At 39.7% G+C, this 27,280-nt stretch overlaps 1 protein-coding gene across 5 annotated transcripts in view; it reads left to right on the top strand.

Moving 5' to 3' along the window:
- birc6 (baculoviral IAP repeat containing 6) overlaps positions 1-27,280 on the top strand; it is a 279,832-nt gene that overhangs the window by 197,439 nt on the left and 55,113 nt on the right. For all 5 annotated transcript variants that reach the window (XM_063055540.1, XM_063055544.1, XM_063055543.1 and 2 more), the window contains 3 exons: positions 501-718; positions 8,018-8,182; positions 12,747-12,912. In XM_063055540.1, the coding sequence (XP_062911610.1) occupies positions 501-718; positions 8,018-8,182; positions 12,747-12,912 (549 nt within the window). The remainder of the gene's footprint in view (positions 1-500; positions 719-8,017; positions 8,183-12,746; positions 12,913-27,280) is intronic.

Below are 27,280 nucleotides of genomic sequence, written 5' to 3'. Positions count from 1 at the left end.
TGCGAGTCAGCTGCACCTTTCCTCATTCCCTGTCACGCACTGTTGAACTTGAACACCCTCCCGCCCCCCCCCCCCCCATCAGCCAGTCCACAAGAATATTGTCAATATTAAACTGGTCCACGGTGCAAAAAAGGTTGGGGACCCCTGAACTAACCCATACATCCAAAGGCATAGGTTAACTGGTCACATTGGTGTAATTAGGCAGCCTGGATTCCTTGGGCTGGAAGGGCCTGTTACTATGCTGTATCTCTAAATTAATAAAATAATGGTTCACAGTCACTAGCTCTTTTAGAAAATTGCATCATGTTATGAGCAAATGGCATTGTGGAAAACATTTGCATATACAGCAGGTAGTTATTTGTTCAATTTGTAATTTTTGAACATTAATGAATAATAAAACCTCCAGCTGCTGAAAAGGAATTTTAATTTTAGTTATCGAGAATCCAGTCATCAAAACAGTTTTTTTAAAAAATCCTTTTCATTTTCTCTTGAATTTTCAGGTCACATCCTACAGTCCCCATCAGCAAATGTTCTTCCTACACTTCCATTCCATGTTTTGCGCACTTTATTCAGTACCACCCCATTGACTACTGATGATGGCGTTCTCCTTAGGCGGATGGCTTTGGAGATCGGAGCAATTCATCTTATCCTCGCTTGCCTGTCTGCACTAAGTCACCATGCCCCTAGAGTTCCCAATGCAAACATCAACCAGACAGAGGTAAGCCTAATCTAAGATTGTAAATCAAATTCGCAGTCTAACTGTATTTATTCAATACAGTTCTAATATTGTCATTAGAAAAAGTGGTTTTAAAATCTGATCAAAGTGTGAAGAGTTAATGTACAAATGTTACTATTTATCAACATCTATTTAAATTTTTTTTTAATTCATTGTTATAGGTAAGATACTGCAGTATATTGGATAGTATGATGTTTTTATTTTAATTACTTTCTCCAAATGATTGAGTTCTCTGTGTAATTTTACAAAATAGTTTTAATTATGGCTATTATTTTGCATGTAGGCCTCTCAGAAGCTTTTTCTCGTAACAGCGCAAATTTTAATTCTACCACAGCAACAAATCTGGATGAATAAACTCTTCTCGGGCTTCTAGCCAGTTAACTCTTCTTCAAGATGCCAGAGTTTGTCATCCAAATGTTGGTTATAATTGATACCTGGAAGCCCGGGAAGAGTTGATTTGTCATATACACTGGGAAAGCACTAGATTCTTTTTAAAATCTGGATGTTTATTTTTGAATACAGCTCTCACAGAACAATTTGGGTTGTTGTAAAAATAGCTGTTCTGATAAGTGATTGAAATTGACTTTATGGCCTCATTCCCAGAGCCTACCTACTTCAACCTTGACCACAGCTAATGGCTGTGGTCATTCGGGAGAGGGTCCTGAAAGTTTAGAACCTTGTGAAAAGGGATATTTGCTTGGGAATTAAGTAGCCAACCCCTTACGCTAAGATGATGCCATTTCTTTTTCCCTGACTTCCCCAGCAGCGAAGTATACTTTGTATGCCATGTCAAGCTACTTAAGGTTGTATGTTTCAATGCTCTCGCTACCAAGGACCTGAGAGCTAATGTCTTTTTCTGCTTCATCTTTTCTCATTAGGCAACCACCTCATCCCAGGAATTAAAGCTGGTGAACCTTTTCTACACTGTTTCTAAAGCAAATATATCCTACCTTTATTTTCCATCAGTCCATCTTAATGTATGACACTTACTGTAAACAATAAGGTGTAGCACTTTACCAAATACATTTTGGAACTCCAAATATGCTTTATTTTTCAATCCTGCTGGCTATATTTCAAAAAAAGCCAATGTTAAAATTGTTTAACACTTTCAAAAAAGATTGATAATAGGCAAGTAGGAACAAATGAGGTACCTATGGTGTATAAGAAATGCAAGGGAACACTTAAATCAGGAGGGCTAAAAGAAGGCATGCAGTTACTCTGGCAGACAAGATGAAGGAAAATCCTAAAGGATTCTACAGATATGTTAAGATCAAAAGGATTGCAGGGGACAAAATTGGTCCCCTGAAAGACCAGAATGGTAATCCATATGTGGAGCCAAAAGAGATGTGGGAGATCTTAAATGAATTCTTTGCTTCTGTGTTTACTCAGGAGATGGCACAGTATATAGAAGCAATGCAAAGCAGCATCAACTTCATGGACCCTGTACAGATTACAGTGGAGGAGGTGTTTGTTACCCGAAGGAAATCAGGTTTTCCTTTGGTTCCTCTGGGAGGCAAGTGCAGAAATTGCCAGGGCCCTAGCAGAGATATTTAAATCACCTTAGCAACAGTGAAAGTACCAGAGGATTCAAGGATAGCCAGTGTTGTTCTGCTGTTTAAAAAAGGTTCTAAACATAAACCAGGAAAATTGTAGGCCAGTGAGTCTGATATCAATTGTGCCAAAGTTATTGGAAGGTATTCCAGGAGACCGGATATGTCAGTATTTGGATAGACATGGATTGATTGAGGATAGTCAGCCTGGCTTTGTGTGTGTGTAGGTCATGTCGAAACAAACTTGTCGAGTTTTTTTTGACGAGGTTACCAGGAAAGTTGATAAAGGCAAGACAGTGGATGTTGTCTACATGAACTTTAGTATGGCATTTGACAAGGTCCCACATGGTAGGCTAATCAAGAAGGTCCAGTTGCTCGGTACTCAAGATGAGGTAGTAAATTGAGTAAATCGGATTGGACATTGGCTTAGTGGGAGAAGCCAGAGAGTGGTAGTAAATGGTTGCCTCTCTAACTAGAGGCCTGTGACTAGTGGAGTGCTGCAGGGATCAATGCTGGGTCCTTTGTAGTTTGTCATCTGTATCAGTCATCTGGATGATGATGTGGTTAACTGGATCAGCATATTTGTGAATGACAGTGTAGTGGACAGTGAGGAAGGCAATCATAGTTTGCAGAGGGTTCTGCATCAGCTGGAAAAAATAGGCTGAAAAACGGCAGTTGGAATTTAATACTGACAAAGGTGAGGTTTTGCACTTCAGTAGGACCGACAGTGAATGGTTGAGCTCTGAGGAGTGTTGTAGAACAAAGGGATCTGGGGATACAGGTCCATAATTCATTGAAAGTGGCATCACAGTTAGGGTCGTAAAGAAAGCTTTTGGCACAAATCAAAGTATTGTGTACAGGAGATGGGATGTTCTGTTGAAGTTTTATAAGACTTTGGCGAGGATTATTTTGGAGTATTTTGTGTAGTTTTGGTAACTACCTACAGAAAAGATGTAAATAAGGTTAAAAGAGTACAGTGAAAATTTACAAGGCTGTTGCTGGGACTGGAGGATCTGAGTCATAAGGAAAGATTGAATAGGTTAGGACTGTATTCTTTAGAACCCAGAAGAATGAGTGGAGATTTGATAGAGGTTGAGGTTGGGTTGGATGACAACCAGAGATCATGGGTTAAGGGTGAACGGTGAAAAGTTTAAAGGGAATGAGGGGAAACTTCACTCGGAGGGTCATGAGTGTAGAATCAGTTGCCAGGAAAAGTGGTGCACATGAGCTCGATTTCAACACTGAAAAGGAGTTTGGATAGGTATATGGATAGTAGGAGTATGGAGAGCTGTGGTCCTGGTGCAGGCCGATGGGAATAGGCAGTTTAAATAGTTTCAGCATGGACTAGATGGGCCGAAGGGCTCACTTCTGTGCTGTATTTCTCTGGCGATGTCTCTAAAACTATGATGTCCATAATGAAACATATTTTACAGGTTTAAGTACTCTGTTATCGATTTCTTAATGGATTCTGCATTTTTCCAAAAAACTGATTTTGGACTATTTAATCCATTGCTTTATCTCTCCCTCACAAAGAAGAGGAGAACACAGAACACATTAGACAAAGGTGATGAGCTGCAGGCACCATCAACCAATTATGATTACAATGCAACAGCAATAACAAAAATATGATTACCAACAAAGAGTAGGAATCAATTCTAAATATTCCTGGTGCAAGGTATTCAGGGAAGATGGGCATAAATGCAGAGAATGATAATAAAGAAATGTGTTGCTATGCTGAAATGAGATTGGGTTGACGAACGGCAGAAATTATCTGTTTCCAAAATTAAAGAGAAATACTGTCTCTTGTTGAGGTTGGCAACTGGTGCTTACAAACTTGCTTGGAAATTGTGTGCAAAAGCCACAGGTAGTGATAACAAAGAATAATAACTTTTCAAATGCAGACTGATAGTAACACCTCAAGTGTGATGGGGAGGAATTGAAATGTGAGTGTGCAAACTTCCATGGTCAGCATATTACTGGCCCATTAGGGGGAAGTGGCATTGCTGGATGTAGCTTTGGTAAAAGAGTTAGTTCATGTGGATAAAGTATCAGCGCAAAACATCTCGGAAACAATAATCATAACAGAAGGTTTAGAATAACGATGGAGAAAAATATGGATTAGTCCCAGGTAAAATATTCATTTGGACATGAGCCAAATTGGCACAGGTAACTTGGAGTCTAGGTTTTCAGGGAAAAAATCGGATTGAACAATATAGGGTCTTGAGGGTGGAAATTTTTCAACTACTGCTCAAGTGCATTCCCATGATGGAAAAAGGAAGGAAAATTAATGCCAGAGTTGCTTGGGTAACCAAAAGTTCTGTTAAGTAAAGCGGGGGGCGGGGGGGGAAATCACATGAAGCCAACTTGTTAATATGAAGAACTTGGCTGACTTCTGAAAGTTCTTTGATGTGGTGGAAGAATATGAAAGTAAGCAGGGTAAAAAGGGAGAATAAGAAAAGATTGGGAACAAATATAAAGGAATGCAAAAGCTTACAGCCAGAGAAAGGGCTGTGAGAGCCCAGGCAAAGGAGAGTCAGACCAAAATATGTAAAATATTTGTAGTTGAGACAATAAATGAGTGTTTTAAATCAGACTGTCAAGGAGGATTGTCACGAGAATCTTAACCAAGGAAAATGACAGGATTGTTGCTGTGGCAGAGATAGCTGAGTCTATATCCCTTTGAGTCTCTTGTGATTCTGCGTATTGGAAGCTTCATACCAGGCTGTGATGCAACCACTCAGAATAGTCATAATCATAGTCATAGCAACATACATCAAAGTTGCTGGTGAACGCAGCAGGCCAAGCAGCATCTATAGGAAGAGCCGCAGTCGACGTTTCAGGCCGAGACCCTTCGTCAGGTCATACTTTATTGATCCCGGGGGAAATTGGTTTTCGTTGCACCATAAATAATTAGGTAGTAATAAAACCATAAATTATTAAATAGTAATATATAAATTATGCCAGGAAATAAGTCCAGGACCAGCCTATTGGCTCAGGGTTTCTGACCCTCCAGTGGAGGAGTTGTAAAGTTTGATGGCCACAGGCAGGAATGACTTCCTATGTCGCTCTGTGTTGCATCTCGGTGGAATAAGTCTCTGGCTGAATGTACTCCTGTGCCCAACCAGTACATTATGTAGTGGATGGGAGACATTGACCAAGATGGCAGCAACTTGGACAGCATCCTCTTTTCAGACACCACCGTGGGAGAGTCCAGTTCCATCCCCACTACATCACTGGCCTTACGAATGAGTTTGTTGATTCTCCACTGTACATCTGTAAAAATTTGCAAGTCTTCAGTGACATACCAATTCTCAAATTCCTAAGGAAGCAGAGAGTGAAGTAGTATTGCGTAAGAGACCTGAACTAGATGCTATGCATCCTGGGTTGCAGAAGGAATGTCAAAAAAAAAAATTGCAGAGGCTGTAGCCATAATTTTGAAGTCATTTCTAGATTTGGAGTTGGTGCCTGAGTATCAGAATCAGTTTTATTATCACTGTCTTATGTTTTGCAGAAACAACACAGTCAAAATACATAAAATTACTATAAATTACAAAATAGTACAACAAAAAAGGAATAATGAGGTACTGTTCATGAACCATTCAGAAATCTGATGTGGAGGTGAGGAACCTGTTCGTAAATCTGAGTGTGGGCTCTCATGCTCTTGAACCACCTCTCTCCCATGAGATGAGGTCATGTCTCAGATCCTGTGGGTCCTTAATGATGAACGCTCCCTTTTGAGGCACTCCCTCTTGAATATGTCCTTGATGATGTGGAGGATTGTGCCAATGATGGAGCAGGCTTAGTCGACAACCCTCTGCAGTCCTGTGCATTGGAGTCTCTGTGCCATGCTGTGATGCAACCAGTTAGAATGCTCTCCACCAGGAAATTGCGTCCTTTTTGTCTTAATAAAAAGGGTGTACAGATAAATTCAGTAACTATAGATCAGATGATTTCACTGGGGAAATTCTAGTCATGTTAAACGGGGACAAAATAAGCAGTCAATTGTATAATTGTGGACTGATTAGAGAAAGCCGAGTGTATTTGTTATAGGGAAATTAAGTGCAACTAAATCTTTGTTTTTTCAAGTACCTGGGGGGAATGGGTGGGAATGAGGAAGATATGATTGGTGTATTTAGGGACTTCCAAAAGGCATTTGATATAGTACCACATAACAGGCTTGTCTTCAAGTTTTGAAGGTCACCGTATTAAAAGAAATGTAAGAGCAAAGTGAGAAGCAAAATACTATGTGCTAGAAATGTTTGCTGGACTGAAGGGAAAGGTCCGGTGGGGTTTCCCAGAGGTGCATGCCAAGAAATAATGTCTACTTAAAAATATTTATATTTATACTTTAGATTGGGGAACTTTCCAGATTTGCAGATGATACACAAACCTTAGAAGGGTCATGAACCAAGTCATGCAGGTTGCCCAATTGGATGGATAAGTGTCAGATGAAGATTAATGCTGAGAATTGTGAAGTGTCACATCTTAATAAGAAAGCAAGCAATTCTAAACTGAGCACAGACACGTATTTGGAGAATATTGAAATTGACAGATCGGGATGAAAATGATGTAAGAAAAGCATAAAGAATTGTGTGTTTCATAAACAGACATAGAATATAAAGCAAAGGAATAACAGTGACACTGTCGAAGCATTTTGACCTCAGCTGAGATCTGGGTATCGTACTTGGGTAAGTTTAAAGTTTCAGGGAGTGTGCATATGGCATTAATCAAAATGGTTCTGGGATGAGGGATGCAGTAATGTAGAATGACTGGAAAAGATGGGGTAGTTTCCTTAGAACAGAGGAAGCTGCAAAGGAATCAGAGAGGTATTGAATATCGTGAAGGGTACAGGCAGATCAGATGGAGAGAAACTGCTGGCATTGGCCAAAGCACGAAGGACCAGGATATCAAATGGGAAAAATAACCAAAGCTGACATGAAGTAACACTTGAAGAAAGAGAGGTTACAGCTTGGATTGCCAGTAATGGAGGCAGACTCATTTGTAGCATTCAATAGGGAGTTGGAGCTGAAAGGAAAATATTTTCAGACCTATGAGGAGGGTGTAGCTCCATTACTCTTTCATAGAACTAGTGCACATGTGATGGGCCAAATAGCCTCATTCTCCCTCGTAACTGTTTTGTGATTCCTTTGCATTTACTATCTGATCTTGGTTAGTATAAAATCTATTTCTCTTTTTCTTGTTTTAAGGTGTTAGAAGCATAATTCCATTGCATTGCATTATGGAATTAAAAATGTACAGAAAGATTTCAGTTCGTCTTTAATTCAGTTTTGATTTGTGTCTCTATTCATATGATTACTACAAAGTATTTCAAGGGAAACTATTTCTTTAGAAATATGTAAGTAGTTGTTCATAACTAACTGAAATCATTGATTTTTAATAAATTTAACATTTAAATTCAACAGATTGTGGGTTTTATAACCTGGAGTAAGGGGACAATGAAAGCTTGATTTTGATCACTAACATCTGAAATAAGCACTCAGGCTGAAGTAGGTTAATAGTTTGGATCTAATTAACATTCTGAACACAGCTATTGCAAAATATAAATTCCATTTGTCTGAGGGAGAGTGTCTGTCAAATCACAGGACACATCTGTTAACATGAATACTTTGAGCTGATGCAAAGACAAAGTATTTTAACCATTTGTTTCTTTTGCCTCTATCAATTGTCTCTTTGATTAATGACAATTGTATTTCTCCCCCATTTAAAATAGCCACAAGTTTCCAGTACACATGCAAATTCTTCCACTGAAGACCAACAGTTATACTGGGCCAAAGGTACAGGTTTTGGAACAGGTTCTACTGCATCAGGTTGGGATGTGGAACAAGCACTAACCAAGCAGAGACTAGAAGAAGAACATGTCACCTGTCTTCTGCAGGTATGCTGTGACTAAGTTGTCCTGAAAATTAGTTGAATCAGTGAGCTGCATGCTAATGAACATTATATCTTTGTATTTTGTTCTGACTTCTTCCCTATCACTGCCTTCATTCTGGCTGCATTCAATATAAAGTAAAAATTTGAACATTTTTGGCATACTTCTAACCTATACTTTTATCAATAGATCAGACTTTTTCACTTTAGACTCCATTGAAATTCCCCTCCCAAAAACAATAATTTTATCATTCATCTTCCTCTCCACTGTTACTAGACAACTTTTCTTATTCATATGTTCCCTCTATGGCATTCGACGCTGAAGTCAACTTCATAGAGATTCAACATTCTAGGTACTATGCAACAAAGCTGCAAGGCAGATATTCTGATTTTGAGACTAATCTTCTCCACCCAAATATTGAGAAAACTGAAGGCAGCTATTTTGATGCTTGTACCGTAACTTGTTTCCTCTCCCTGTTAACAATTACTGTGACCCATATTTTTATGGCTCAATCTAATAATAATGCTAGTTTGAAGTCGTATGTAGTCCTGCATGTAGGACCACACAGCTAATTGATCTCCTGCTTTTTACTGTCACCAACTCTGGAATGAATAATAATGAAAAGTTGAAAACTACTGCAATTTTCAAACTTTCTCTACAAAGTATTTCAGCAAATATGAGGATTATTATAACTTGATGTGTGTCAATGACAAACAGAATGCTCCAAAGAGTTCATTTTATTTATTGTGGAACAGGCCCTTCTGGCCCAATGAGCCAGACGGCCCAGCAACTGGCCTATTTAACCCCAGCCTAATCACAGGACCATTTACAGCACTCATTTAGAATCATAGTCATAGAACACAACAGCACAGAAGCAGGCCATTTGGCCCATCTAACTTGAGCCAACCTATTATTTTGCCTAGTCCCATCGCCTGGACCATAGCACTCCATACTCCTCCCATCCATGACTCTTTCCAAATTTCTCTTAAATGTTGACATTGAAGTGTCCCCTCATGTACCCCTTAAACATTTTGCCTTTCACCCTTAACCTATGACCTCTAGTGCTAGTATCACCCAACTTCATTGGAAAAGCCTGTTCGCATTTACCTTGTCGATACCCCCTGATAATTTTGTATACGTCTGTCAAATCTTCCCTCATTGTTCTATGTTCAAGGGAATAAAGTCCTCACCTTTTCAACCTTTCTCTATTGCTCAAGTCCTTAAGGCTTGGCAACATCCCTGTAACTTTTTGCTGCAATCTTACTGTGTCTTTGCTGTAGATATATGACGAAGGCTGCACACAATACTCCCAAGTTAGGCCTCACCAACAGTTTCAGCTTTTGATTACTATGAAGCTTCAATATAATATCCCAGCTCCTGTACTTGCTACTTTGATTAGTGGAGGCCAATGTGCTAAAAGCTTTCTTTATGACCCTACCTACCTGTGATGCTACTTTCAAGGAATTATGGGTCTGAATTCCCAGGTCAGCCGCACTCTTCAGTGCCCTATTGCTCACTAAGTACTACCTTAGTTTGTCCTCCCAAAGTGCAGCATCTCAAACTTGACTGCATTAAAGTCAATCTGCCAGTTTTAAGTGCATTTTTCCAGCTTGTCCAGTTCCTTTGATAGACTTCTTCGCTGTCCACGATGCCCCCCCCAATCTTGATGTCATGTGCAAATTTGCTGATACACTTTACCTCATTATCATCCAGATCATTGATATAGTTGACAAAAACAAAGGACCCAGCACCGATCCCTGCGGCACACCACTAGTCATAGGCCTCCAGTCAGAAGCAACAATCTACCACCACTCTGACTTCTCCTAAGCCAATGTCTAATCTAGTTTACTACGCCATCTTGAATGCCAAGTGATTGAACTGACCTAGCACACACAAAGCCATGACTATCCCTAGTCAGTCTCTGTCTATTGAACCTACTTATCTTGGTTTCTTAGAACACCTTCCAGTAACTTTCCCACTACTGATGTTAGGTTCAGCAGCTTATAATTTCCTGGCTTAGTCTTAGAGTCTTTCTTAAACAACGGAACAACATTAGTTGTCCTCCAGTCCCCCACCCATGGCTAGGGACATTTTAAATATCTCTGCTATGGCCTCTGAAATTCATGTCATTAGTGTCCCACAGGGTCCAATGGAACAGCTTGTCAGGCCCTGGGGATTCATCTACCCAAATTTGCCTCAAGACAACAAACACCTCCTCCTCTGTAACCTTCTTATGGTCAATGACATCATGGCTGCTTTGCCTCAGTTCTATAGATCCTGTCTGTTTTGTTCCTTACTATCCTTTTGTTCTTAATATATCTGTAGAAGCCCTTGGGATTCTCCTTTACCTTGTCTGGTACAGAAACACCTACCTTTTAGCCCTCTGATTTCTTTCTCAAGTATTCTGTTGAAATTCTTACACTCCTCAAGTACCTCATTTGTTCCTGCTTGCCTATACCTGCTGTGCACCTCCTTTTTCTTAACCTAGGCCTCAATATCTCTCAAAAACCACGGTTCCCTAAACCTGGTATCCTTGCCTTTTATTCTGACAGGAAGGTACTCTCAAAACTTCACTTTTGAAGGCCTCCCATTTGTCATGCACACCTTTTCCAGAAAACAGCATACCTCAGTCCACAATTGCCAGATCCTTACTGATACCATCAAAATTGGCCTTTCTCTAATTTGGAATCTCAGCCTGAAGACCGAACCTGTCCTTCTCCATAATTGTCTTGTAACTAATGGCATTATGATCACAAGATGCAAAGTATTCCCCTACACAATCTTCTGTCACATACCCTGTCTCATTTCCAATAGGAGATCGAGTATCACATTCTTTCTAGTCATGATTTTTATGTAAGGAAATGTTCCTGAACACACATGACAAACTCTTATCCCATCTAACTCTTGTACAATATGGGGGCCCAGTCAATATGTGCAAAGTTAAAATTGCCTACTTTCACAACATTATGTTTCTTGCAACAGACTGTGATCTCTGTAGAAATTCGCTCCTCTAAGTCCTGTTGACTGTTGGGTGTCTGTAATAGAATCCCACTAACGTGGTCATCCCTTTGTTATTCCTCAGTTCCACCCCTTACAGCCTCAGTCAGCCAGCTTTCCAGTTTGTCCTGCCGTGATGCCCCCTTCCCCCTTTAATCCCTCCCACTTGATCTTGTCCAAGACAGTGGAACCCCAGGACATTGAGCTGCCAGTCCCAGCCATCCTGCAACCAAGTCTCACTAATGGCTACAATGCCATAATTTCACGTGCTGATCCATGTCCTAAGCTCATCTGTCTTTCCTATGATACTCTTTGCATTGAAATTTTCACAACTCAGAATATTAGTCCAACCATGCTCAACTTTTCAATTTCTGACTGTATGTAGGCTTCCCCACAACCTCTCCACTATTTACTCTTGTGCTCTGGTTCCCATCCCCCTGCAACTCCAGTTTAAACACCCCTGTGTTTAAAAGCAAACCTTCCTGCAAAGATTCTAGTCCCCCTCTAGTTGTTGTGCAACCTGTCCCTTCTGTACAAATCCCATCTTCTGTGGAAGGAAATTCAGTTATCCAAAAAGCTAAAGCCCTCTCTTCTGCTGCATCTCTTTAGCCATGTGTTAAACTGTATGATCTTCCTATTTTGCTTCACTAGCATGTGGCACAGACAGCAATCCTAAGATCCCAACCCTGGAGGACTTGACCTTCAACTTAGTGCCTGACTCCCTGAACTCACTTTGCAAGATCTCGTTACTCTTCCTACCCATGTCACTGGTACCAACATTGACCACAACCTCTGGATGCTCATCCTCCCACTTAAGAATCCAAGATTTCTCTGACCCCGTTACCTGGGAGGCAACGTACAATCCGCAAATCTCCTTCTCGTCCACAGGACTTGTTCCACTAAACAGTGTTCCCTTATCACTATAGTTTGCCTCTTCTCCCCTTTTCCTTCTTGAGCCAGAGCCAGACTCAGTGCCAGAGTGCTGACGGCTGAGACTTTCTGCTTTTAACCTACTAACCAGTATTTCTTTGGACCATGAGAGGAAACTGGGGCACCCAGAGGAAGGAAGGAAACAGAGACACACACATTCAGAGGACACTAGAATTGAACTTCAAACTCCAACACCCCGAGCTATTATAACATAGTGCTAATCGCTGTGTTACAGTGACGTCCTACGTTGTACAGCAGAGAAACCACACCAATGACTTGCCTTTTTAAGTGCCTATCTAAATGTTTCTTAAACACAGAAAATATATCGAACTCCACCTTCTTCAGCAGTGAGATCCAGACACTCTGTGTTGTATGTATGTGGGTGGCAGAGGGCTGCTTGGAAATCTCCTCAAATAACCATTAAAGTTCCTTCCTCTCACCTTTAAGCTATGCCCTCTTGTCTTTGATATCCCTAATGTGGGAAAAGTATTCTGACTGGAGTTCTTATATTTTACATACCTTTATCAGGTCATCCTCTGCCTCCTTTGCTCCAGGAAAAACAAGATTGGCCTGCCCAACTTCTCCCCACAAGTAAATATTCTTTACTCTACAAATGCTCTTATGTTTGTTTTTGTTGTTCTAGGTTCTTGCTAGTTACATAAATCCTGGAGGCAGCAGTTTATCTGGAGATCTAAACCCTGGTGAAAGTCGAGGACAGAATAATAATGCTCTTCCCTCTGTACTTGTGGAGCTGCTCAGCCAATCCTGTCTTATTCCTGCCATGTCATCCTATCTGAGGAATGACTCGGGTATGTAACTGTAAAGTTACATTTTTAGCAATGAAAGTGCTTTTTGTGTCATTAGTTTAGGATATTGTTGCTTAATGTTATTGTCACTGGACTAACATCTAGAGTACCAGACCATTGTTCTAGAGACCCAGCTTTGAACCGTACAAAGGCAACTGTGGAATTTAATTTAAAATTATTACATAAGAGAAGATAATCGGATATTGGTAACCACAAAATTTCCAGCATCTTTGCAGAACTACTACTTTACTGTTGCATTTCCTATAAAAGGTGGGAAGTCAAGCTGCCGCTTTATAAAACTCTGATTGGGCCACATTTAGATTAGTATATGAAATTCTACCCATTGATCTACAGGTAGGATATGGAGGTTTGGAGAAGGTGCAGAAGAGATTCACCAGGATGTTGCCTGGATTTGAGTATTAACTATAAGGAGAGGTTGGGCAAAGCTGGATAGTTTTCTCTGCAGCATCAGACCCTTTTCTAAGGGTTGAAATGTCAAATTCTACAAGGCATAGGTTTATGGTCGGAAGGAGAAAATTTAAATAAGATTTTCATGACAACCTTTCTTACGGAGAGAATGGTAAGTGTTTGAAATATGCTGTTTGGTGAGGTGATGGACACAGATAAGATAGCAGCATTTAAAAGTCAGGGTAGGGTATGGTTGGGAGGTGTAAACCATGACTGGCATTGTGAGCTGCAGGGACTGTTCCTGTGCTGTAACGTTCTATGATCTAAAGGTAATCTGTTGTCTTTATGCAATCTGGCTTGTATGTGTCTTCAAACACCAATATGGTTGACTTTTAAGTGCTCATTTCAGAAGCAAATGGGGATGGACAACAAATGTTGGTAATACCAGTGGACCCAGTGAACAAATAGACTTAAAACTGAAGCTTTGAATATGAAGGATATAAATTTTTACACCTTTTTTTATATTGGCTGAATTATGATTGGTTTCTTCAGAGTGGTAGTGGTTATCAAGAAAATGCAAAGCACAAAGTAGAACTGTAGAGTTTTAATTTGATTTAATTGTCATTACATTGATTCATTTTGTTGAGAAAACATTTTGTCATGGAATAATGCTCTCTTTTGAACCTACCATTTAACATGATGCGAGCAAGGCTATAATGCAGTTTATTGTGCACAGATTTTGCAGTCCAATTTAGGTGGGTAAACTGAAACAGACTAAATAAATAGTAAACCATGTTCTGCGTCACAAATTATAGTTCTTTTCACCAACCTGAGATTGTACAATTAATAATTCCATTGTAGAATGTAAGTAGAAGCTTGCAATTTCACAGGTAAGTGACAATGCCATGGTGGGTGAGGGAGGTGCTGCAGACCTGTCAGGTCATCACATTGAGTAAAATTAGCTATTTATTGTGATCTTTCTTTTTGCAGTCAGCTTGCATGTTTTCTAGTTTTGTGGTAAACTGATTTAATAATGTATAAATATTCTGGAAGCAAGATGCTGTAAACTCAAATTAGGCAGCAGTGTTAAAACGAGAAGAAATTCAACTAATGCTTCAAAGCCATTATATTTTTCAGTTGACAGCACTGTGCAAAATGTTGTTTTTATCCTACAGGCAGAAAATAAGTATTTAAAATTTTTCTGTCAAAACATTAAGCAATTGTAAAAGATAGTGTTGGAGTGCCAGATTTTTTGTCCCTGACGAACTCTTCGAAAACCTAAATGTACCCTAAATAAGAGAGTCTCACTATATCTTATTTCAGGTATATCCTATTTAATAACATTTTGCAGGAAATGTAATAGTTTGGTTTTAATTGTGTTTCTACAGTCAACATTATAAATTGATGAATATTGTATAGTGAAGGACATGTATGCACATTTTGAATAATTTGGCATAAATATAAGTTTGGTCTTGGTTAGGAAATTAATTCCTTCCAAATTTTGCAATAGTACATAACCATTTTAGAACTGGTTTGTGATGAGATTAACTTCAGAAATTATAATTCATCCAGGTAAGGGAGAAAATCTCTCTTTATTATAACTCATTTCATTTTGATTCGATGCAAACATGGTGAAATAGAGCATGGAAGTGGAGTAGGCCGTGCTGAAGTTGGTGTTTCTGTGGATTATAGGCATTTACTTTAAAATAGCTTGTCCAATTTTATATGTCATTGAAAAGATAAATATTTTCAATTAGCATTATATACAACAGATAAATCAAAGTTCAGTATATTTTGCTGCAAATTTGGAAGATACCCAGTACTAAGATCAAATAATATCTTTTTCACTGGTTGATGAACGATCTTTCTTTAATTTTTATTGACTGCAGTGAACTAAGAGCTCAGTCTGTTGCAGTTGAGTCAAAGGTGATCTCTTTCCCTGTCAACCATACTGATTTGTGCTTCTAGAGCATAGAACAATACAGGCCTCCATTTTTCTTTCATCTAAGTGCCCATCTACGAGTGTCTTAAATGTCCCTAATGTACTTCGCTCTAACACCACCCTGGCAGTGTAATCCATGCACCTACCACTCTATGTATTTAAAAAAAAACACTACGTCTGTCATTACCCCATACTTTCTTCTAATTGCCTTAAAATTATACCTCTTAGTATCAGCCATTTTGACCCTGGGAAAAGTATCCAGCTGTCCACTCTATCTCTGCTGCTTATCATCTTGTACATCTCAGTCAAGTCACCTCTCATCCCCCTTCACTCTAAAAAGAAAAGTCCTAGCTCACTCGACCTATCTTCCTAAGATATTCTCTTGAATCCTGGCAACTTCTTGCTAAATTTCATCTGTACCTCATCGAGAGTTTTCACCATCCTCCCTAAAATGAGGCAACCAGGACTGAACACAATACTCCAAATGTGATTCTGTCTACTGTTTTAAATTAATTTTACATTTTAATTTACTGTTAAATTATAATAGAGGTCAGCTAATCAATGCGGGGAGCAGTAAAAGCTCAAAAACTTAGCTTATTCTTCATTAAAAGCTTTTTCTAGCAGTCCATAAAACTTTAAAAGGGGCAGCTGCAAATGTGAATAGAATCATGTACTATAGGCAGGTGTAGTAAAATTCTAAAATTTTTAATGTATGATTTTTGTAGTTTAGTGATATTATGAGGATAGGTTGAGTGAGCTATGGCTTTTCTCTTTGGAGTGAAGGAGGATGTGAGGTATTATTTTTTAATAACTCGGCTGCCTGGAATAATTTGATAGAACCATAGAACGCTACAGCACAGAAAACAGGCTATTCGGCCTTTCTAGTCTGTGCTGAAACTTTATTCTGCTGGTCCCATTGACCTGCACCCAGTCCATAACCCTCGAGACCTCTCCCATCCATGTATCTATCCAGTTTGTTCTTAAAACTTAAGAGTGAGCTTGCATTTACTGCGTCAGATGGCAGCTCGTTCCACACTCCCACCACTCTCTGAGTGAAGTTCCCTCTAATATTCCTGCTAAATCTTTCTCCTTTCACCGTAAAGCCATGTCCTCTTGTGTTTATCTCTCCTAATCTAAGTGGAAAGAGCCTACTCGCATTTACTCTGTCTATACCCCTCATTATTTTGTAAACCTCTGTCAAATCTCCCCTCATTCTTCTACGCTCCAAGGAATGAAGTCCTAACCTGTTCAATCTTTCCTTTTAACTCAACTCCTGAAGACCCACAACATCCTAGTAAATCTCCTCTGCACACTTTCAATCTTACTGATATCCTTCCTATAGTTAGGTGACCAGAACTCCACACAATATTCCAAATTTGGCCTCACCAATGTCTTAAACAACCTCGCCATAACATCCCAACTCCTATACTCAGTACTTTGATTTATGAATGCCAAGATGCCAAAAGCCTTCTTTACCACCCTGCCCACCTGTGACGCCACTTTTCAGGGAATTATGTATCTGAACTCCCAGATCCCTTTGTTCCTCCGCACTCCTCAGTGCCCTACCATTTACTGTGTATGTCCTACCTTGATTTGTCCTTCCAAAATGCAACACCTCACACTTGTCTGCATCAATTTCCATCTGCCATTTTCTAGCCCATTTTTCCAGCTGGTCCAGATCCCTCTGCAAGCTTTGAAAGCCTTTCTCGCTGTCCACAACACCTCCAATCTTAGTGTCATCAACAAACTTGCTGATCCAGTTTTCCACATTTTCATCTAGATCATTGATATAGACAACAAACAACAACGGTCCCAGCACAGATCCCTGAGGCACACCAGTAGTCACAGGCCTCCAGTCTGATGAGCAATCATCCACTACCACTCTCTGTCTTCTCCCACGCAGCCAATTTCGAATCCAGTTTACAACCTCTCTATGGATACCTCGTGTCTGAACTTTCTGAACTAACCTCCCATGTGGGACCTTGTCAAAGGCTTTACTAAAATCCATGTGGACAACATCCATAGCTTTTCCCTCATCTACTTTCTTGGTAACCTCCTCAAAAAACTCTACAAGATTCGTTAAACATGATCTACCACACACAAAGCCGTGCTGACTATCCCTAATCAGCCTCTGACTGTCCAAATACTTGTATATCCGATCTCTCAGAACACCTTCCAATAATTTACCTACTACTGATGTTAGGCTCACCAGTCTGTAAGTGCTTGTTTTACTTTTAGAGCCTGCTTTAAACAACGGAACAACATGAGCCACCCTCCAGTCCTCCGGCACCACGCGGGTGGCTAAGGACATTTTAAATATTTCTGCCAGGGCCCCTGCAGTTTCTACACTAGTGTCTCTCAATGTCCGAGGAAATATCCTGTCAGGCCCGGGGGATTTAGTTACCTTTATTCACTGTGAGGCAGCAAGCACCTTCTCCTCTTTAATCTCTATATGTTTCATGACACTACTGCTTGTTTCCCTTCCTTCCATATACACTCTGCCAGTTTCCTGAGTAAATACTGATGAAAAAATACTCTAAGATCTCCCCCATCTCCTGAAGCTCCACACATAGACGACCACTCTGATCTTCTGGAGGACCAATTTTCTCCCTTACTCTCTTTTTAGTATACTTGTAGAAACCCTTCAGGTTTACCTTCACATTATCTGCCAAAGCAACCTCATATCTTCTTTTTGCCTTCCTGATTTCCTCCTTTAGTATTTTCTTACATTTTCTATACTCTTCAAGTACCTCATTTGTTCCTAATTGCCTTACCTGCTTTCCACCTCTTTTTCTTAACCAGATTGCCAATATCCCTTTAAAACCAAGGTTCCCTATGCCTATTAACCTTGCCTTTAATCCTGGCAAGAACATGCAAACTCTGCACTCTCAAAATTTCGCCTTTGAAGGCGTTCCACTTACTGAACACATCCTTGCCAGAAAACAACTTGTCCCAATCCACTCTTCCTAGATCCTTTCTTATCTCCACAAAATTGGCCTTTCTCCAATTTAGAACCTCAACTCGAAGACCCAGATCTATCTTTATCCATAATTAACTTGAAACTAATGACATTATGGTCACTGGACCCAAAATGTTCACCCACACATACTTCTGACACCTGACCTGTCTGGTTCCCTAATAGGAGATCAAGTGTTGCATCCTCTCTCGTTGGTACCTCTATATTTTGATTTAGAAAACTTTCCTGAACACATTTGACAAACTCCAAGCCATCCAGCCCTTTCACAGTGTGGGATTCCCAGTCAATATGTGGAAAGTTACAACTTTCTGTTTCTTTCATCGGTCTGCTACCTCTCTACAGATTTGCTCCTCCAATTCTCTCTAACTATTGGGTGGTCTATAATACAACCCTATTAGTGTGGTCGCACCTTTCCCGTTCCTCAGCTCCACCCATATGGCCTCTGTAGACGAGCCCTTCAGGCTGTCCTGTCTTCGCACAGCTGTGATATTCTCCCTGACTAGTAATGCCACTCCTCCCCCTTTCATTCCTTCCCCTCTGTCACGTCTGAAACAACGGAACCCCGGAACATTAAGCTGCTAGTTCTGCCCTTCCTGTAACCAAGTCTTAGTAATAGCAATAATGTCCTAATCCCCCGTGCTAATCCATGTCCTGAGCTCATCTGCCTTACCTACAATACTCCTTGCATTGAAGTAGATGCACCTGAGAATATTTCTATCTCGTACGAACCTTTGATTCTGTCTATACTTGCAGTTCTCACATGACCTTTATCCTCCTCCACCTCACCATCTGCTCTAACACTCTGGTTCCCCTCCTCCTGCAAATCTAGTTTTAACCCCCCCCCCGGAGCAGCACTAGCAAACATTCCCACAAGGATGTTAGTCCCCCTCCAGTTCTGGTGCAACCCATCCTGTCGGAACAGGTCCCACCTTCCATGGAACAGGGCCCAATTGTCCAGAAACATGAAGCCCTCCCTCCTGCACCAGCTCCTTAGCCATGTATTTAGCTGCATTATCTTCCTATTTCTAGCCTCACTAGCACGTGGCACGGGTAGCAATCCTGAGATTGCAACCCTGGAGGTCCTGTCCTTCAACTTTGCACCTAACTCCCTAAACTCTCTTTGCAGGACCTCCTCCTCCTTCCTATCCACATCATTGGTCCCTACATGGACCACGACATCTGGCTGCTCACCTTCCCTCTTGAGAATACTGAGAACTCGATCCGATTGATAGGGAACAAGAAAATGGAACTTTGTGAGAGACATTACAGTAGTTCTACCTTACAGATAGTTGCCAAAATACAATGTATTTTGATCTTTTCTCAATCAGATTTTAGATCAAAGAACTGATTATAATAGGGTAATGCAACATTGAGCAGACTTAATATACTTAGGAAGACATTTTGTGTATCAATTTCTGTAAAAGTTTTTTTTAGACTTGTTAAGTATGCCATTTCTGTTTCTTAATACTACATGATGGTATTTGGTGCTTTCCTCTTTATGCAGTGTATGTTTACGCATCTGGTTTTATTATTCTCTTGCAATGTATTCTGGCATATCTGGTATTGTTGCCTGTACACATGTATAATTAGTACAGTTATTGCTAATGTACTGGAAAAGTAAAAGAGCCTTATTAATAAAGACAGGCAGGAAGGCAGAGGGAGTGGCATTACTCTGTTGGTAAAAAATGCTATCAAATCATTATCAAGAGGAGACATAGGGTTGGAAGATGTTGAATCATTGTGAATAGAGCTAAGGAACTGCAAGGGTTAAAAGACCCTGATGGGAGTGGTATACAGACCCCCAAGCAGTAAGGATGTGGTCTACAAATTACAATGGGAGATAGAAAATGCATGCCAAAAGATCAATGTTACAATAGTCATGGGGGATTTCAATATGCAGGTTGATTGGGGAAAATCAGGTTGCTGCTGCATTCCAAGAGGGGAAATTTTCTGGAGTGCTTACAAGATGGCTTTTTAGAATAGCTCATGGTTGAGTCCACTGGAGGATTGGGTGTTGTGCAATGAACTGGAATTGATTAGAGTGCTAAGATCAAAGAACCCTTGGGGGCAAGTGATCATAATATCAAATTCACCCTGAATTTTGAAAAGGAGATGCTGAAGTTGTATCAGTATTGTAGTGAAGTAAAGGAAATTGCAGAGGCATGAGAGAAGAGTTGGCCAGAATTGATTGGAAAAGAACACTGGCAAGGATGATGGCAGAAGGGCAGAAACCCTTTGTCCCAAATCGTCGTCTGTACTCTTTTCCATAGATGCTGCCCGGCCTGCTGACTTCCTCCAGTATTTTGTGTGTGTTGCTTGACATTACATAACTAGGGAGAAGATTCTTAGGAAACTGAAAGTTCTGAAGTTAGATAAGTCACCTGGACTAAATGGTGTACACCCTAGGTTTCTGGGGGGGAAAAAAATAGGGTATATTTAGACGAGTCTGGACTGATCTTGCAGCAATTTAAAAGCCAAGAAGAATCAAATCTGGTGATTAGGAATACCAGGGATTCCCACTCACATTGCTGTCCACTCTGATGTGGAGATATGTGCCACTTTATTTGTTGAGATACAGTGTGGAATAGGCTGTTCCAGCCCTTCAAGCCAAGCCGCCCAGCAGCCCCTGATTTACCTCGACCCTAATCGTGGGACAACGTACAGACCAATTAGCCGTCCTTGGGCCAATGGAGGAAATCGGAGCACCCAGAGGAAACCTCCATAGCCATGGGGAGAACATACAAGCTCCTTACAGACAGTGATGGGAATTGAACCCATGTCGTTGGTACTGTAAAGGGTTGTGCTAATCATTACACTAGTGTGCCGCCACTACTTTATGCGGCTGAATCTATACACTCTAGAACACCCTATGCGACAGCAGTGTGGAAGTACCTTCACTAGCAGTATTGCTGCTGCTTAAGAAATCAGCTTACCATCACTGCTGTGCTAGTAAATGGTGACCTTTCCAGTAATACCCATGTCTGAAAAGTAAGATTGCATTTTCTTTAACAATGCAGTCTCCATCCAGCCATAATCTCCTCTTCTGTCACTACTATATCAGTAAATGCAGTGTTGTTGTCTCTGTCTCCTTTTTCTCCCTCTGTCCCTCTCACTATACCCCTTGCCCATCCTCTGGGTTTTTCCCTCCCTCCCCCTTTTCTTTCTCCCTGGGCCTCCTGTCCCATGATCCTCTCGTATCCCCTTTGCTGATCACTTGTCCAGCTCTTGGCTCCATCCCTCCCCCTCCTGTCTTCTCCTATCATTTTGGATCTCCCCCTCCCCCTCCCACTTTCAAATCTCTTACTAGCTCTTCCTTCAGTTAGTCCTGACGAAGGGTCTCGGCCCGAAACGTCGACTGTACCTCTTCCTAGAGATGCTGCCTGGCCTGCTGCGTTCACCAGCAACTTTGATGTGGGTTGTTTGAATTTCCAGCATCTGCAGAATTCCTCATGTTTTTGTTGTCTCTTATCTTCTTGCTACTATCTTTGGCTGCTGCAGTCTATTCCTTGCTCTTACCACCCTAATATCCCCACCTCTTCTCTGCTTTTGTTTTCATTTTGTTATGGTCTGATATATAATGCCAATACTCATAATTACTTGCCATCAGTTTTATCCTGGATTTTGGATTTTCGTTACCTGGCCCCTCCTATTTCAGAATCTTGTTGTACATTAAATAGCCTTTCAAATTTAAATTCAGTCTACTCGTGAATGTTGTGTTCTTTCTGTACTTTTAATATCATACATATCTTCTTCTGACAGGGCAATTGGCTTCTTAAACACAGTCCTTTGAGCTTTAGAGATTCACTGAGGTAGATCATGCCCAAGGTTGTCCTTTGCATGCAAGATTTCTCAACATCTGTGTGTACAGCAAGTTATATGCAACACTGGTTTCCACTGGGCTTGCACTTACTCAATCTTTAAAATGGTTTTCATCAGTGATCTTTGCCAAACTAAGAGTAGGAGTTTCTCACTGTGGATTTTTGTAAAGTTTAAAGAATCTGTCCCCTGACATTTTACTTTTAAAATTGCTCATTGTAAAGAGAGTTCCTCATTTGTTTGGGTATTACAGATTGTTTTATACACACAGTCACTTTTATATCTTAATTTGCTCTTCAGTGCAGCCTGAAAACCTGTAGTAGAATATCCAATTTAGATACAATTACAGATTTAATCAAGTCATTGTTGATATGCTGAAGGTACTACAAGATTCATTTGAAACATTAGCAGAGTGTCCATTGGTTATTGTAAATAGCTTTGCTACGTCAATTTCTAAAGAACCATCTGTGAAATACAACTAGTATTTTAACAATGTTTAAACACAAAAGAAGCACGTGCTGGCACATGCTGAAAAACAGAAAATGCTAGAAATAATGAACACATCAGGACTCGTCTGTAGGAAGAGGAACAAATTTAATGGTTCAGTTGTAGCTTGTCCTGCTGAGTATTTCCAACACTTTTTTTAAACAATATTTATTTAGGCCAATTTGCCATGAAGGTATTAAATAATCTGAATTGTTTGAAAGTTGTACATTATTTAAATGAGTCACTAAAATAACAAGCACATGACCTCTTATTTTGCAGAGTCCATGAGGTTTGTCCTGGTTGCTAATCAGGATTGTGTTTGATAAATTTGATCTGCAGTTTAAATAAGCTTGGATAAAATGGATATGTTTGTTTTTTGTTTTCTGTTTTGCAAATAACTTCTTGGCCAGTATTTCTTTTAAATAACATGCATAAAATGTTGGAGGAACTCAGCAGGATCTGTGGAGGGGAAAAAACAGTTGACATGTTGGTCCAGGACCCTTCATCAGGACTGGAAACGAAGTAGGAAGAAGGTGGGAGGGGGGTAGATAGAATCTGATAGAGGATAGTGGACCATAGAAGAAAGGAAGGAGGGGGGGCATCAGAGAAAGGTGAGAAAAAGGGGTAAGAGGGGAGCCAGGATGGAGAATAGAAATGAGAGAAGGGGGGAGGAAGAGAAATCGATGTCCATGCTATCAATTTAGAGACTTTCAAGAGGAAATATAAGGTGTTGCTCCTCCAACCTGAGAATGTCCTCATCACAGCAGTTTCTCGTTTCAGAACATTTACATGACAATGTTGGAAGCAGTCACTAGAAATAGCTCGCTCACCTTAAAGCATACTCCAGTATTCATCAAGATGATAAATGATCTTCTGTCAAGGTGTTATCTTCGTACCTTATGTCGCCTTAACATCCACAAATCCCCATTTTGCATGAAGTCTGACCAAACGAGAATGGAATGTCTCTGCCAGGCACTTCAAATTGTAGGTATACATGTTGAAGTAATCCAGCATGCTTTTCCTACTCATCAACAGCCTGATGAATAGTTGCACATCATGTTATTCAGAGCTTAAATACTCAAAGACCCTTTAATGAAGTGCTGAAGGATTACATGGCATTGACCTTGAGTTGAGATTTTTTAAAGTATTCACTAATGACCAATTCGGGCTGAAAGATCACCTGATGGTTTAGGATGGAATGTCTAGATAATTAATCTCAAAACATTCTTGCTAATTTATACATGTGAATTTGGCACAGGCCTTGGAGAACATGTAATTATCAATGCCTCTACTGGTGGTAGTCATCATTTTCCACCAGGGAAGTCTCACCAACAGATGCATGTTGGGTTTTCGTAATTCCAGATTTGTCACACTTCAGATCTTTTCACATCTACTGCTGAAGTCAGCATTGTGGATTGCTGAGGCACTGATGTGCCACTGTTATGCCAGGATATCATATTGCCAGGCTCCTTAACATTTTGCTCTTTTGAGCATAATTAATAATTAATGCTTAATAATTACTTTGTATTCTCATTGGGAATTTGTTTTTTAAAACCCTTGCAACATTATAAATTCCAATGATTTTTGACTACAAGGTTTTGGCTTGAGTTTATAGCAATAGTTTTGGAATTTAGATTTTGTTATCATAAGACTAACTTTGAAGCCACACAAAATCTGAAAAATAAGGAGATTCAATGTTAAAGCATTGGAGCAATCTTCAAAGTCAATTGATTATTTAATTGAACAGCCAGAAGATGATTCAGGGAAACTTGACTGTATGGATTCAAATTTGGCTTGCCCACAGAAGGCAGAGGGTGGTACTATGTGGAGTATATTCTGCCTGGAGATTGGTGATCAGTGGTGTTCCTATTCTGAGGCCCCTGCTTTTTACAATTTTCATAAATGATTTGGCGAGGAAGCGGAAAGATGGGTAGCAAGTTTGAGGATCACAGAAAAGTTAGCGGTGTAGATAGTGTTGAAGTTTGTCGTGATTTTCAACAGAACATTGATAAGATGGAGAGATGGGCTGAGAAGTGGCAGGTGGAGTTCAATGCAGAAGACTGAAGTGATGCACTTTAGCAGGTTAAAATTGAAGGAAGAACACAGGGTTAATGGCCGGATTGTTAGCAGTGTGGAAACGGGGATCTTGGGGTCCACATCCATAGATCCCTAGAAGTTACCGTGCAAGTTCATAGCATGGTTAAGAAGCTGTGTTGTGCATTGGCCTTTATTATTCTGGAGACTGAGTTTATGATCTGCGTGGTAATGTTGCAGCTCTATAAAACTCTGATTAGACCACACTTGGAGTATTGTGTTCTATTCTGGTTACCTCATTATAGGAGCGATATGGAAGCTTTAGAGAGGATGCAGAATTTACCAGGATGTCGGGTTCTTGGATCACCAAGAGTTGTTGAATCAGTTGGAACTGAAATATTATCGTTAGATTTTTTCTAATTAAATGGGATAAAATTAGCAATGTCACGTACCTCATAACTTTTATGTGTCCTTTTATCCTGTTTCACCTCATTGCAAAGGGGTGGTATTATTTTGCAACAAAGCCATTGGGATCTTCCTGGGAATTTTTTGTTCTGCTTGTGGGTGGAAAGAAATTAAAACTGAATTTTGAAAGGTTTCATAATCTTCTTTTCCCTCTGCAGTATTGCTGCTGACACTAGAATTCAGTTATCTGTCGATCACTTTTATTATAACTGATTTTCTCTTCAGTGTGACAGCGCTGCTCTGTTTTTCATGAACCTTTTCTTGTTTTCACTTGGTTCTGATGCCCAGTAGGTTTTCCACACTTGTATAAAATGTTAAGTTGTCCACAAGTGCATTCCTCCCTTTAAAACTGGCTAAGCAGCAGCTAATTAGAGCCTCCGTGCTGTGCTAAGGATTTGTGCTTTTTAAGTATGCATCGCCTTGGCTGATAAAATATTTATGTACTTCATTCAGTTGTAGTGGTTCCTGCAGGGACTAGCAATAAAGTTCATTTTGCAAAGAATATTCAAAATCTTGTTTGTAAATGGCCAATCATCATTTTCATGAATGTTATTTTTGTGGTACTTGTTTAAATAGTGATGTAATGTTATTCATATTTGAACTCACATGGGAATATTTAAGAATTTAGCATACAGAAGGTTAGTTTACTGAATTCCATTTGGGCATATTCCATAGGCATTTCTTCTGCTCTAACTCTAATGTGCAGACATAAAACCAGAAATTATGGTACTGTAAAACAGCACTCTTATGAGAAGATAAGAGGTTAATGTTTCTGCTGTTTGTACTGCTTTTACAATATTTTTATTAATTACTTGCATAGACTAATACAAAATGCATTGATATTATGGAAACAGAAACAAGATTGAATTGCCGCATAACTATGTATAGTAAATTAACCGTAATATTGAAAAAATATTTTATTCTAATCTAAAGCAAAAGCAAAATCAAAACCCCATAACAAAACAGAATAACAGCGAGAGAAAAAAAACAGCTGTTTGGTTAAAAGAAAAGGGAAAAAAAATCTCTGACATAGTCGTAAATTCAAACATAATTGCCATCATCATTGCTGCCCAAATCAAAAATTGTGAAAGTAGTTCCAAGTGATTATATATGTACAGTATCAAAAATAAATCTTATGGAAATGTTTGATGATGAAATTCAATAAAAAAAATAAATTACAAAAAAAAAAGAAACACTTGGATAGGTATATGAATGAGAGGCGTATGGAGGGGATATGGTCCAGGTGCAGGTCAGTGGGACTAGGCAAAAAAATGATTCGGCACAGCCAAGAAGGGCCAAAAGGCCTGTTTCTGTGTTGTAATGTTCTATGGTTCTATGTTCTAGGGTCCCCATAATGTGAAAAAATACTTGTCTAGGTATAGAAATAGAACACCTAATCTTCTCCAGATTTAAACATGACATAACATCAATCAACCAATGGGCATGAGTAGGTGGAGCAGCATCTTCCCATTTCAGCAACAAAACTCTTCTGGCTAAAAGGGAAATAAAAGCCAAAATACACAAATAATTTGGCTTAAGAGTAAAATCATTTCCTCCAACAATGCCAAACAAGGCAGTCAGATGGTTGAGTTTAAAGTTTACTTTAAAAAGCTCCGAGAAAATTTGAAATACTTCTTCCCAAAATTTATCAAGCCGTGGGCAGGACCAAAACATATGATTTAGAGAGACCTCTTCGACATTACACCTATTACAGTATGGAGAAAAATCTGAGTAAAAACGAGAGAGCTTATCTTTAGTCATATAGGCTCTATGAACCACTTTAAATTGTAAAAGAGAGTGCCGTGCACATAATGAAGAGGTGTGAACAAGTTTTAAAAAAAATTTCATTCCAAGTATCCTCATCAATTGAAATCTGGAGGTCATGTTCCCAGAGGTTTCTTAAATTTGTCTAACGGAGTGTTTCTCAAATTTTTTTTAGATATTTACAGATTAGAGACTTCTTGTGTTCTCAACTTTATACATTTCCTAAATGTCCAGTTAAGAATTTAATTGATACAATTTTTACTTTGAAACCTTTTCATAATGGATCTATTTCTAATATTTGTACTGCTTCAACACTGGATTCAGGAAAATCCTGAGGAATTGATGCCTTTTTACTTGGCAGACCTGACTAATTTATGTATGTCCAACAATTTCTGTTTGAAATTTCGAGAATTTTTTTAATACAAATGCTTTCATATGTCATATTTGTTGCATAACCTGCACTGAATGTCAAATGTCAG

The sequence above is a fragment of the Mobula hypostoma genome, chromosome 8 (assembly GCF_963921235.1).
Source record: "Mobula hypostoma chromosome 8, sMobHyp1.1, whole genome shotgun sequence".
Lineage (NCBI taxonomy): Eukaryota > Metazoa > Chordata > Chondrichthyes > Myliobatiformes > Myliobatidae > Mobula > Mobula hypostoma.
The sequence above is the reverse complement of the archived record's forward strand: the minus strand, read 5'-3'. Positions and strand labels throughout refer to the sequence as shown.